At 33.4% G+C, this 12,250-nt stretch overlaps 1 protein-coding gene across 1 annotated transcript; it reads right to left on the bottom strand.

Moving 5' to 3' along the window:
- Nucleotides 1–5,417: 5,417 nt before the first annotated feature.
- LOC149551593 (beta-glucosidase 18-like) lies at nucleotides 5,418–8,968 on the bottom strand. Its single transcript, XM_089787106.1, has 13 exons — nucleotides 8,756–8,968; nucleotides 8,604–8,673; nucleotides 8,323–8,381; nucleotides 7,863–7,938; nucleotides 7,709–7,780; nucleotides 7,475–7,562; nucleotides 7,117–7,369; nucleotides 6,879–6,994; nucleotides 6,495–6,712; nucleotides 6,372–6,403; nucleotides 6,177–6,279; nucleotides 5,985–6,093; nucleotides 5,418–5,814 (listed from the first exon to the last, which is right to left on the bottom strand). Exons 1-13 carry the CDS (start codon nucleotides 8,894–8,896, stop codon nucleotides 5,583–5,585), a joined length of 1,569 nt encoding a protein of 522 aa, XP_089643232.1. The 5' UTR covers nucleotides 8,897–8,968; the 3' UTR covers nucleotides 5,418–5,582.
- Between the last annotated feature and the right edge of the window lie 3,282 nt (nucleotides 8,969–12,250).

Below are 12,250 nucleotides of genomic sequence, written 5' to 3'. Positions count from 1 at the left end.
TTTGCTGTATAGAAATGGAGCTTGGGATCATAAAAGCTGAAGATATGAGTATCCATTGGCTTGTACTGCGAATCGGATTGCTGGATTTCAATGTTAAAGCACTTCATAATGGTTAAAAACGATAATCGTGGACAATGCGTAAATAAATTCTTCGCACAAACTAAGTACGAAGAAGTGTTAAAACCATTTTATTGGCATTAACGTCTCTTTAAGGAGAGTAGCAGTTGCACCTGAGCAAGGGTCCGACTATCTTCAGTCTGAAGTGTACACTTGATCAATTTCCAAAAAATTGAAAATGTCATGGATTTTTCCGAAAATTTCAATCTTTGATTTTCATGATTTGCATAATTTGTAGTCCAAAACAGCAATTTAAAAAAAAAAAAAATCATTACATTTTCGTGAATTTGGATTTTTTTTTTTTTTGACTTTGTTTTGTCTTTAGTGTATTTTGGATGGAGATTAGCTTGTCCCATTGGCTAATAAGTTGTATAAGTACAAACATCAATTATCAAAATGTTGCACAAAAGTATTGCTTGTAGCATTTCTATTAAATCTATTATATAAAAAAGATTGTATATTTGATCACAAATGATTCAGTAAAATAACACAATGATAATTGAGCATATAGATCAACAAAAACAACAAACCACAACAATTGGTACACAACACCTTACAATGTTGGAGAGTACAAGACACTTATAATATTTACAAAATCTGAATGAAGTTGTTTAAGTGTTTGTGGATGCCAAACCATTATTACCAAAACTTGTGTTGAAGAGAGGAACATCCAATTATGTTGGATTTGACATACACTGTATAAATATAATGTTCATTTGGTAGTTTAATGAAAAGAAATGAAATAACAAAATATTTGGAACATAATAAGTCATATAATTTTTCCATCTTCACCATTCGGTTGGATCTACAAAATGTTAGGATTAACCATGAATAGAAATAATAGTTACAAGCAAATATAACCAATATTTGAAAATAATAGATTGCACAAAAGAGAACACATGACTCACAAATTTAACATGGTTCACCCAAACCCTGGACTACATCCACCAACAACAAGTCCAATAATATTATTATCCAGTGATTACTATTTGCAATCCCTTACAGCTCAATACCATTGCAAGAAGCTACAATATTATCATACATTATGAAATCCCTAACCCTAAGTCATACAAAATTATGGCTAGAACAAGTGATCCAATAGAAAAAATAGTAGTTGACACCTTCTACAATATAAGGTCATTTTTGGCTAAATCCCCAAGGGACATTGCCTCTTGACCCCACCATGAACTACAATAGAGAGCACACTTGGGGGGCTGCTCTAAAATCCCTGTAAAAATAATCTAGTAAGTAGTCGCATCAAATGAACTTTGGAGTCTGATTAAGCTCCACATCACAACAATCTCCCACTTGGAGATTGATCAAACTTCACAGCAATAACACAAAGGATACAAAATAGTATTAGAAGATGAAATATGGTTGAATGTACAAAAAAATTTGGTGTGAACCATAAAACTATTAAATTTGATGGTTAGTAGATAGGAAATACCTAAGCACCAAGACATAGCAATTGTAGGCAAGTCTCTTCTTTCTTTCTGATAATGTTGTAAGGAATTTTTTTTTTCATTTTGCAATAGTGCTTGAAAGAGAAGGAAGGTTCAACACAAAAGCATTCCATAGACTTGACTCTAGAGACCATTGTAGAGGTAAGCCCCTAACTTTGAGTTTTACCTATGTCGATGGTGGCCATGTCTAGGGTAAGACCTTGCTATTTGTGGATGGTGATAGTCCAAGTTGTAGTTAGCGGTAGATGTGTGTGTTTACCACAGGTAATGGGCTCTATTAGAACTATTTGTGGATGTTTTTCATCCCATGGTGGCCCATAGTAGTCTTGGAATTCTATAGTAACATATGCTAGTAATTGTGGGGCCTAGATTCAAGGGGATAAACAATATCTTTGACCTCTCCTAGAGAGCCACTGACAAGGCCAACTTCTATACATAGGTTTATAGTAAGCATAACAAGTAAAGACTTACATAATAAAACTTCTTAGGAAACTTTGTCATTGTTATCAAGTTTGGAAGATTGATGTTGTGTATTCAGCATGGCACAGAGTGCAATAGGTACATGAAGGGCTTTTAGGCACTTCGAATTATAGAGGCTCACTACTTCATTGGTAGAAAAGAAATGTATTTTTTGGTCAAAATCTCTTTGTTAAATGACACTAAGGTGTTTGTTGGTGTGTGTCATTAACAATTACTAGTCAGCCTCCATTAGTTTTATGTTACGTAGGTTTTCTAATGTTGCATGAAAACTTAATTGTAGTGGATCTTCACCTTATTGTCAAAAGATGGTATGCAAATTACAACAATACTAAATTTGTGCCATAGATTTAGTGCATGCGTGCATGATGCATAGAGAGGCTTGTCCATAGTTCTAGCAAGATTTGGGCAAGGTTTCAAAATACCACCAGAGGAAAGGTGTTGTTGATGGGGTATTGCTTCCCATAACTGATTATATATTTTTAACATTAGCTTTGGCCCAATGAAGCTCATCTCATCAATGAGAATGTAACGAATAGATTTCATGTTTTCTTGGAATGTTGTCAAAGTTTGTCCTTGAAGTAGTTTCATATATCTAGTTGGAATTTTGAGGGTTGCATGTATTGTTGATGCTTTTATATTAAAGGTTGGAATTCCAATTGGAGCGAGGACCAAGAGTGAACTTATATGTTCTCGACTATTTCTTTGAAATGAATTCCTTATGCAATTGATTAGACATGACTTGCATATCCCCGTTGCTCCTTGTATGACCATGTATAAAGGTTGTGAGGCATACTTTTCAAAGTAGTGGTCCTCAATGAGGGGAAGGGCTTGTTGTTGTTGAGGTGAGAGAGTAAATATTTGATTGCAAGAAGTAGGGACATGACAGAGATGTGGTTGAGTCAACCTACCCCTATGTATAAACTGAATAACAATTCCATGCAAGTGGGATAGAACAATATGATCTTCCTAGTTGATATTGTTGTCAAAATCACATTTTCCCAAGATGTCAAGTTTGTTTAAGATAGAACTATAACGAAGACCCATATGTGACAACATCACCTACTCATTCACTAGTACAGTATCATCCCTTTCTACATCATAGCCAGATAAGTAATCATTTTCAAAGGAAGCATCATTTGCATTTGAAGGATTTGCATGCTATATAGTATAGGTATCTAACTTCATGCAATTCTAGTTGTTAATGATGTCTTATTTGGTTAGGCCAATATCTTGGCTTATTGATTGAGAATATTTGTATAGGAAAAGTTCACTCCAAAAAAATGATTCAAAATGTTAAGAGATTTCTTCTGGAATAAAAAAAAATTGGGAAAAACTTGGACTATTGCCTTCTCTTCCCTATAGATCCATTTGCACCCTCTACGACTTGTAGCACGCATGTAAGATCTTACTGATTCAATTCGCGAAATCAATTTTAAGTGAGATGGGCACTAAAAGTAGACTTGCATGTAGGTAGATTGTAACTCATTGCCAATGGTTGTGTGTTTAAGGTGGTGCAACATCTTCTTTCCAATATTGAGTGACATAAATTGATAGTTGCAAATAACGAGAGGCAATTTTGTTGCACATGATAAGTTTCTTGTGCACTAATGTCTCTCTTAGCAACTAGTTCCAAGCCTAGAACTTTTGGTATGCTTTGATGGCATAATCTTTTAGATTTTTTTTTGACCAAAATTGTGCCAACATATCTACACAACTTTCAAGTTTTTTCTCAGCTTTTGATGCATATTTGGCAATTTATTTCAGAACAAGTTGCTTCGAGGTAACAAGTTGACAATCAATATTTTCTCTCTAGAGGGAGAACATATGTGGGTTGTGGATGTTCAATTTTTTGTCATTACAAATGGGGTAGAAAGATTTATGATCAGTTTCATCACAAACTAATTTCAATTATGCACATTTTTTCCAAGGAGCCTTATATCTATGTTGCATTTGTGAACCTTTCTTATGTATGCAAGTCCTATCTATACATTTTGTGTGTCATTGTACATGATTCACAAGCTCTTCATAATCAATATAAGGGTTTGGTGCTAATATATGAGATGTGTTTAATAGGCACATATCATCATCTAGAGTTCTATGTAGCATATTTCCAATTTTAGAGGGGGCATGAGGGTTCCAAGTGGTGACATACTTATCAAAGAATGATTTAGCATCAATAGCTTCTATAAGATTGTCCCAATTAAGTGCATCCATGTGAGGTACAATGTGGATAGAATGGAGCAATATGATGGAAAGTTTTTAGGCTAACTATTCTTTTCGAGGATGCATTGCAACATGGCTTTTAAAACTATGATTTTGTATGAGAGTTGTGCTCATGTCAATGTTTTATTTTATCAATATCATTCAATAGAAGGCCCACCCTAAATGTTATTTTATGATTGTATCAAGTTTGCTCTTAAAATGAGATGTTTCATTTACATTAGGGCTACAATATTTCGCATTTGCAAAGCACTAGGACCGAATCTTGTGGAATCTATTCACACTATAATAATCCCAGTCCCCTATTCAATGGAATGCCATTTTATGTTGCACATCTAGTGCCACATTCTCCATACATGCACTTAGATTGAAGTTGATGAGAATGTATAGATTATAGGTGACGATCATCATGAGGTGGTAATTGAGAATAGGATAGTGGAATAGTTCGATTTTAGTACTTTATTAGTGTCATTAATTTTAAAATGATCTGATGACATTGATATGTATGAGTAATACTCTTTGATAAATAGGTTTAATTGTTAGAAGATATAGTTATATTTATATAAATGACTTTATTCTAATTGATCGAACTATTTTTTGCTTACAAAGAAATTTTTATGTATTTATTTATATAATTAATATATTAGGCTTATAGCCTTTTTCATTAAAATATTAAAATATTAATTTGATTAATAAAATAGATGTTCTATTAGCTTTCAAAGTTAAATATCTAGTAAATAAAATAAAGTGCACAACAAAAAATAAGGCAAATTAGAATCTATTCAAAAGGATAAAATGAAGAAATGACTAGTTTTTTTACTCCATCTTGACAATAATAGTTTGCTTGAATTTTTGAATGCTACTTATGATTTAATGTAATCAAATAATACATTGTACTAAGTATTAAATAGATAAGGTACAAACTCATTGCAAAATTAAGTTGGCTTAAACATCACACAAAAATGACTTATTCCTACATTAGAAGTGCTAAATAGTCAAAGCTGACTATTTTTTCCAAGCTTCATTTGTTCCTTACTATGTGATGTTTAGGCTGACCAACATGGCTCCTATTAGTACTTCAAACAATTTGTTCACATTTAGAATCAAAATGTTGATTTACAATAAACTAGAAGTCTATAATTAAAATCATGCCATACATAAATTCTCAATAAATATAGAATAGTTTAGTTACAATATTACATACAAATAATGAATTGCTTTTAGTAATTTGAATGCGACAAAAGTATATAGAGAATTTATATCAACATGTTGTTCTTTTCATTTTATATGGCTTGCATCATATCAGTAGAGTTGCTCTCTTAAGTTAGTGCTTGGACCCTTAACTTGTGGAATATTGTATTGTCCATGAGTTTTGTTCAAAAAGTTCTTGTACCACTTGGCAGAAAGTTTTGGAATTCTTTGTTGAGTGGTGTAATCAACATAGTAAAGCCCAAAACGTTCTGTATAGCCATATAACCATTCGAAATTGTCCAGAAGCGACCACACATAATATCCCCTCACGTCTGCTCCTTTTCTGCAAATAAAAACATCCAACCAAGAAAACATCAAGTATTGTCCATCACACACTAAAGAAGAAATAAAGCTTACAAAAATAAGTCAACTTTGACTATTAAACACTTTTAACATAGAAATCTCTTTAGCCAATAAGAACACAAATTGATACGAGAACTTAATTATACACACCCTATCGCGGATGCCAAATATGTCAGATAGCTTTCCATTTGGTTTACACGTGATTCATCATTCAAAGTATCTGCCAATGGGGCCGACGGATGATCTTGTTGACCATAACCTGTGTTCAATTAATCCACCGTTATTACAGCAAATTGGTGCTACGTATGGAAATTAAGGGAACAAGTAAATTCATGCACGAACCGTTCTCTGTGATGATAATTACAGGGTTGTTATATCTTTCTTTGACGTACATCGCAATTTTCTCCATTCCATATGGAACAACAAAGGATCCGGGCATGCCCGTCTGCCATAAAATTGAATTCGAAAATGATAATCATTGTAGATGAAAAACAAACAATGAAAAGATTAAAAGACGTTGAAATCAATAGTACATACCGGCTCGCCGATTAGAACCCCGTCTCTCTCACCTGCAAGCAAGTCCACGTGGAATAATAAGAATAGTTGTCATCTAAACTTTTCTATTATAATCAAGGTCTATATTTTAGAGGTTCGCCTTACCAGTTGTATAGACTAATGCATCTGGACGGTACTGTATTTTCGAACAAAGCGAGAAGATGCAGTCCTTGGCATATGATGTTGTGTAATGGTTGATGCCGATAAAATCATATGAACCCTTTACTTTCTCTGACATTTCTTTAGGGAAAGTGGGCAGGCGCCTCCCTAAGATTTGGCGCATTTCAGGAGGATAATCCCCATAAACAATTGGGTCCAGAAACCTTCAAAACAAACAGCAATCAACCAACAGTTTATCTAGATGCAAACCTCAATAAATATGAGATCCATGCCAATACAGTTCAGTAAAATAAGGGAAGTTATACTTGAAAGTTAGCAATGTAGTCCAATGTAAACATGGTTGAAGTTTATGAAGACCCATTTTCTTACCAGGCTGTGTCGAATGCCAACAATCTCTCCACGGCTCCCTTGTCATCTGGTATGTTCCTCAGACGCTCATACCATGAAGACGATATCACAATACCAATAGACCCTCCCTGCTTCTTCTGCAAATTTACAAGACTTATAATTACTTCCCATGTTCATATTGTATATAAAATCATCAGAAGTTCTAGCTGTATGAATTGTGCATTGGACACCCTCTAAACAATATTTGATTTAATCTAACCTGATATTTTGTTCTATAAACATCAACTGCTGCTGCATGTGATAAGATAACATTATGAGCAGCAATGTAGGGTTCAATTTTAGAATTGCCATCTGTACAATTCCCAAATGGCCAAGAACAGCGGGAAGGGGGATAAGTTCCTGTAAGATAACCGAACTGGACAAATATATTGGGTTCATTGAATGTTGCCCAGTATTTCACTCTGTCTCCGAATGCTGCAAAGCAAACGTCTGCAAATGCTTCGAAGTCCTTTCTGCAATGTTCTTATATTAGATTATTAAAATATTATAGCTCACCAAATCAGAACTACTTGGTACAAAAATTTAAGAAAATAATTATGATAAAGGTTACAACTTACACTACACGGTGATTCAACCAGCCCCCATATGAATCCTCTAATTGCTGTGGAAGATCATAATGATTCAACGTCACGAATGGCTCAATTCCTGCAACAATCATAAATAATGCGAAATTCGTTAGAGAATATAGCGCCACTTAAATCTGTGACGTTAGAAACTTTTGGTCACAGAGAAAATCAACCCAATGGTAGATGACACATCGTGCACATAAAAAGTCTTACACGCCAACATACCCTTTGACAGTAGAGTGTCGATGAGATCATTATAAAACTTTATTCCCTTCACGTTGACAGCTCCTCTTCCCTCTTTTATCACATTTATCAAATACAAATTAATAGCATGAAAATCATCTTCTCTAAATGAATTTATATCATAGAAAATATATACCTGGAAGAATGCGAGACCAGGATATGGAGAATCGATAGGAATCCAGTCCGAGGGATCTCATCAAATCAATATCCTCCTGTATTGCACAATCATTTTTATTAATAAAAAAATAAATTATAATTATTGAAAACTGAAAAGATGTCGATGGACTCTTGGTCTGCTGGTGAAGTGGAATGGCTCACAAAGAGTCCACCAGGGATAAAGTCTTGCTGAGTGCAAGGCTCCGACATCATAAGAAATCAGGCTGGGATCGTGCCCCAGTGATTTTGATGGCGTGGATGCCCCTCAGTCCTTGGTTCTAATGAGTGGGCCTATGTCGGGTCCCTAAAATGTCTATGTGATAGCCTTCATAGCTCGCAGGCTTTGTGCCTCGCTGGATTGCCTAGTAGATCTAAACCCTCCATCAAAAAAAAAAAAAATTTAAAATGAAAAGATCAATTAACTATTTGTGTTTGAATACCTTGTAACGATGATACTGGTCATCAGCTACATCCCCATTACTCCCGTCAGCAATATTCTCTGCTCCATAGATCTTAGCCATTAATATAATTTCAAATCAAGCAAAATAAAGAATATCAAAGTCTAAATCAATTAACTTTAATTCAGATGGCTTAAACATCATACAGTAAAATTTTATTCCTAGACTAAAAGTGTTAAATAATCAAAATTGACTAATTTTTTTCAAGCCTAATTATTTCCGTATTGTGTGATATTTAAGGATGACCTTATAACAGAACAAACCTGGATGATTATGTGTAAAAACATCCCAATTGTTCAAGCCCTTTCCATCTTCCAGGTACGCTCCTTCCATCTAGAAGCCCGAGTTTAGCTCAATGATTTTAAAAATTGTATTAATCAATGACAATAACAATTTGAATGAAGCAAAATCAAACCTGATAGGAAGAAGAGGCAGTTCCAAAGATAAATCCGGGAGGAAAGCTTGTTCTATCAATGATCTCTACTTCTCCTAAAACTGTTGCCACCATCATCGTAATCACAATTACTACTTTCGACATATTTGCGTTTCCCTCCATGACAGATGTTTGCGAGACAAGCGAAACCAAAAATATTTCAAGCGGATTTGAGTATGCAAGGTATGCTTGTTAGATGATGTTTTATAGGAGAAAAGCGTAGAAAAATATGAAGGATAAGATAAAAAGAAATGCCTGGCATGAATCCTCGTTGGACATGACTGTAACGAAGAATTGGTATTCAATAGAAATAGGGATACGAATACGTAGGTGTATTTGCCACCGTCAAAACTAAATTCTTAAAAGCCAATTCGAAATAATCTTGAAGAGTTCAACGGAAGCATCATGGGAAGAACCCAACCGCAGGCAGCGAGAATACAGTTAAAGTCGTTAGCCTTATCCAGAGGAAAAAATGTTTACATTTGAAATTAAAATTGTTATAGCCTCAGAAACCTAAGAGGCGGGATGAATGAGCAAGAATGGGTAATTAGTCGGGATTTCGAGGAGAAGGTTACGTACGGATCTTTATATGAATTTGGAGTTCGTGGTGTTTACCGAGAAGGGTAGTTGGAACACGCCGTCCATTGATGAAACCCATGTAATGGACATGTATAAAAAGAGATCATAAGGTATTGAGTTTCTTACGTAATAGAATAATAGATAACTTATTCATGATTTAAATATAAAACATAAAATAAAGATTAATAGAGAAGGTTAATGGAGAGGACTGAATACAAGGTAAGTATGTAAGTCAAACATTGGCTCATGCAAACTTGAACATGGAAACTCATGGGATTGAGAAAAGCATGGAGACTCAAGATGATAAGCTTGTGGAAGGTGATAATGAGAAGGGGAAGAATCTTGTCCTTTAAGATACAAATGATAAACAACCTCCTACTATGTAGGATTTTTTTAAGTTGGAGGAAATCATTACTAGTCTAATCAAGAAGAATGAAGACCTAGAGGACAAGTTCGACAAGGTCGCAAATTTTCTATTCATATCATGCATTCATCGGCTAAAACCCTTCATCTTGTACACATTGGGAAGGAGGAGATCAATGATGCCAAAGACTTGAAACTACTTGCTTGCTTTATGGCTTCCTGGCAAATTATTGGTGGCAAGTCTTGGTGGAGACCTCGAACAAATAGAGGGAGAGTTAGCTCCTCGTCTATTGTCTATTCTTTTGGTGTTCATGTCTATTGTTTACTACTTGGCCATAGGGCTCATTTTGTTATAAGTCACTGGACTTTGATTCTGCCTAGAAACTTAAGTGTAGTTATGATAATATATTAAGTGTTAATTATAGTAGGTCTAGATATAGAAATATGTTAGTTTGGGGGTTTTTGATATTAAGGGAGAGGGTTGGTTCATCTATTGCTCATGAACTCTGATTGATATTCACCTTTATTTTTTTGTACCTAGGTTAGCTCCCATTTTGCATGCTTTTAAATATTAAAAACATTGGCTTATATGGTACGGTCTACTAGAAAAAAAAAAAAAAAAAAGGATTTTAAGGATCTAAAAGGTTATGATTTTCTTTAAAAAATGGAAAGTAAGAATTTCCAAAAGATAAAGATTTTCTTAAAGGAAATGGTGATCCAAAATTTTCAATTCTTAGAAATTTAAAAGTAATGTTTGAGAAATCTTTAAACATATATATCTTAAGATTCAAAAATGCATTTTGTGGGCTTTGTGTAGTCACAAACCTTCAAAACAATTGCCTACATTAATCATGATTTGGATTGTGTTAATCATTAATTTAAAAATTGAAACGAGGAAGGGAAACTAAATTGATAGATTATATATTTATTTAATTTATTTGTTGTTGGAATGATAAGATTGATTAGCTTAAATAGATAAATCTTGAATTTATTGATTTAAGGTTGGAAATTACAAAAAGGGTTGATAGATAATCATTAAATACCTTTTCCAAACTTATATATGATTTATTAATCTTTTTTTGAAGTATTACTTGTTGAAGACATTCATTCTTTAAAATTGGTTGACATTCACAATTTAGTGCATATACATTTAACTTGTACATTTTTTTTTGATAGGTAATCAACCGAAGCATAGATTATTTATTATTCATTTATTATTATAAGATTAATTATTATTATGTGTTATCACAAGTAGATTTGAATGCAAGGCCTCCTCGATGAGAGGCTCACAAATTAGCGATGCATTGTAGACTCTTGCCTAACTTGTACAATTATTTATTGTTATAATGGAGGCACCTCTAATTCTTTATTCTCTTGCATTTCTATTTCTTTAGTGTTATAAATAACTTAACTTAATTAGACATATTTTCCTAATGCCTAATATGTTCTTATTTAAATCTTGCATTATAGATTTTCTTACGTTCTTCACTTTCATATTAAATATTTGAAGAAAGAGAATATATTCTTCCCACTCAAGAATTGGAAGTAGATCTAGAGCCACCTCATTCATTTTTTATTGCTATTATTCAAGTCGTTGCCTCTTAGAAAATGACAATAACTTTATTTTAAATACATTTATGCATGTAATCAAGCTATCCATGTGAGAAATGACATGCTAACCTAATTTGAAATTCATAAATTTAATTCTTTAGCTAATTGGAAATGTCTTTTTCCACTATATTTTGATTCATCCAACAATAATTTCATGTGGCATTTGTAACTTTGTAAAGTAGCTATGCAACAAGAACTTTGTTTTCTTATATGTAGATTTCTTTTAAAAACTATACAAGAGCCTACCTTTACCAAACATTGGATTGTCTATTGGAAGAATTTGGTCATCTACTAAATCAAGAGATTTAGAAGAAATATAAGTAGGAAATATGTTTTTAAGTTTAAAGGATCATAGAATAGAACCTCTAGAAATGGAGAATAGTTGTATGTTGAATACTCTCAATATTAAAAAAGTTAATTGTTTATATTTAGAGGAGGAGATCAACAAAAATCATTAATGAAAGGTTATATGGAATGACTACAATTACTTGCTAATTTTCTTAAGAGATTTATAGTGAAAGAGGATCTGAAATGGGATTTCTTATGAAATGATTTTCTTAAGATGTAGCGATTAATATTTTAGATTAAACTTTATTTTGTAAGATTTTTTTAGAGGAGATACTAATAAATATTTTTGGAGAATTATATAAATAACACAAGGGTTAAGTTATTTGATAAACATTTCAAATCATTTTGAAGAAGAACATACTCATTTAGTACTTGAAGTGTTGGGCAAGAAGGAGAGAATTGTGAGGATTTCAAAAAACTAGGACATGAAGGAGGGAGATCTTAGGGGATATGACATAGATGGTAGAGCATTTCTGGTTGGTTGGTCACATGACTATTTTGTGGCTCCTCCTCTAGTCTTTACAACTAGATTTTTTGAGGTTGAGATCCTTTTATGACCCTACATTTGGAAGGATA

The sequence above is a fragment of the Cupressus sempervirens genome, chromosome 6, assembly GCF_028749045.1.
Source record: "Cupressus sempervirens isolate cs-2001-9-10 chromosome 6, ASM2874904v1, whole genome shotgun sequence".
Taxonomy (NCBI): domain Eukaryota; kingdom Viridiplantae; phylum Streptophyta; class Pinopsida; order Cupressales; family Cupressaceae; genus Cupressus; species Cupressus sempervirens.
The sequence above is the reverse complement of the archived record's forward strand: the minus strand, read 5'-3'. Positions and strand labels throughout refer to the sequence as shown.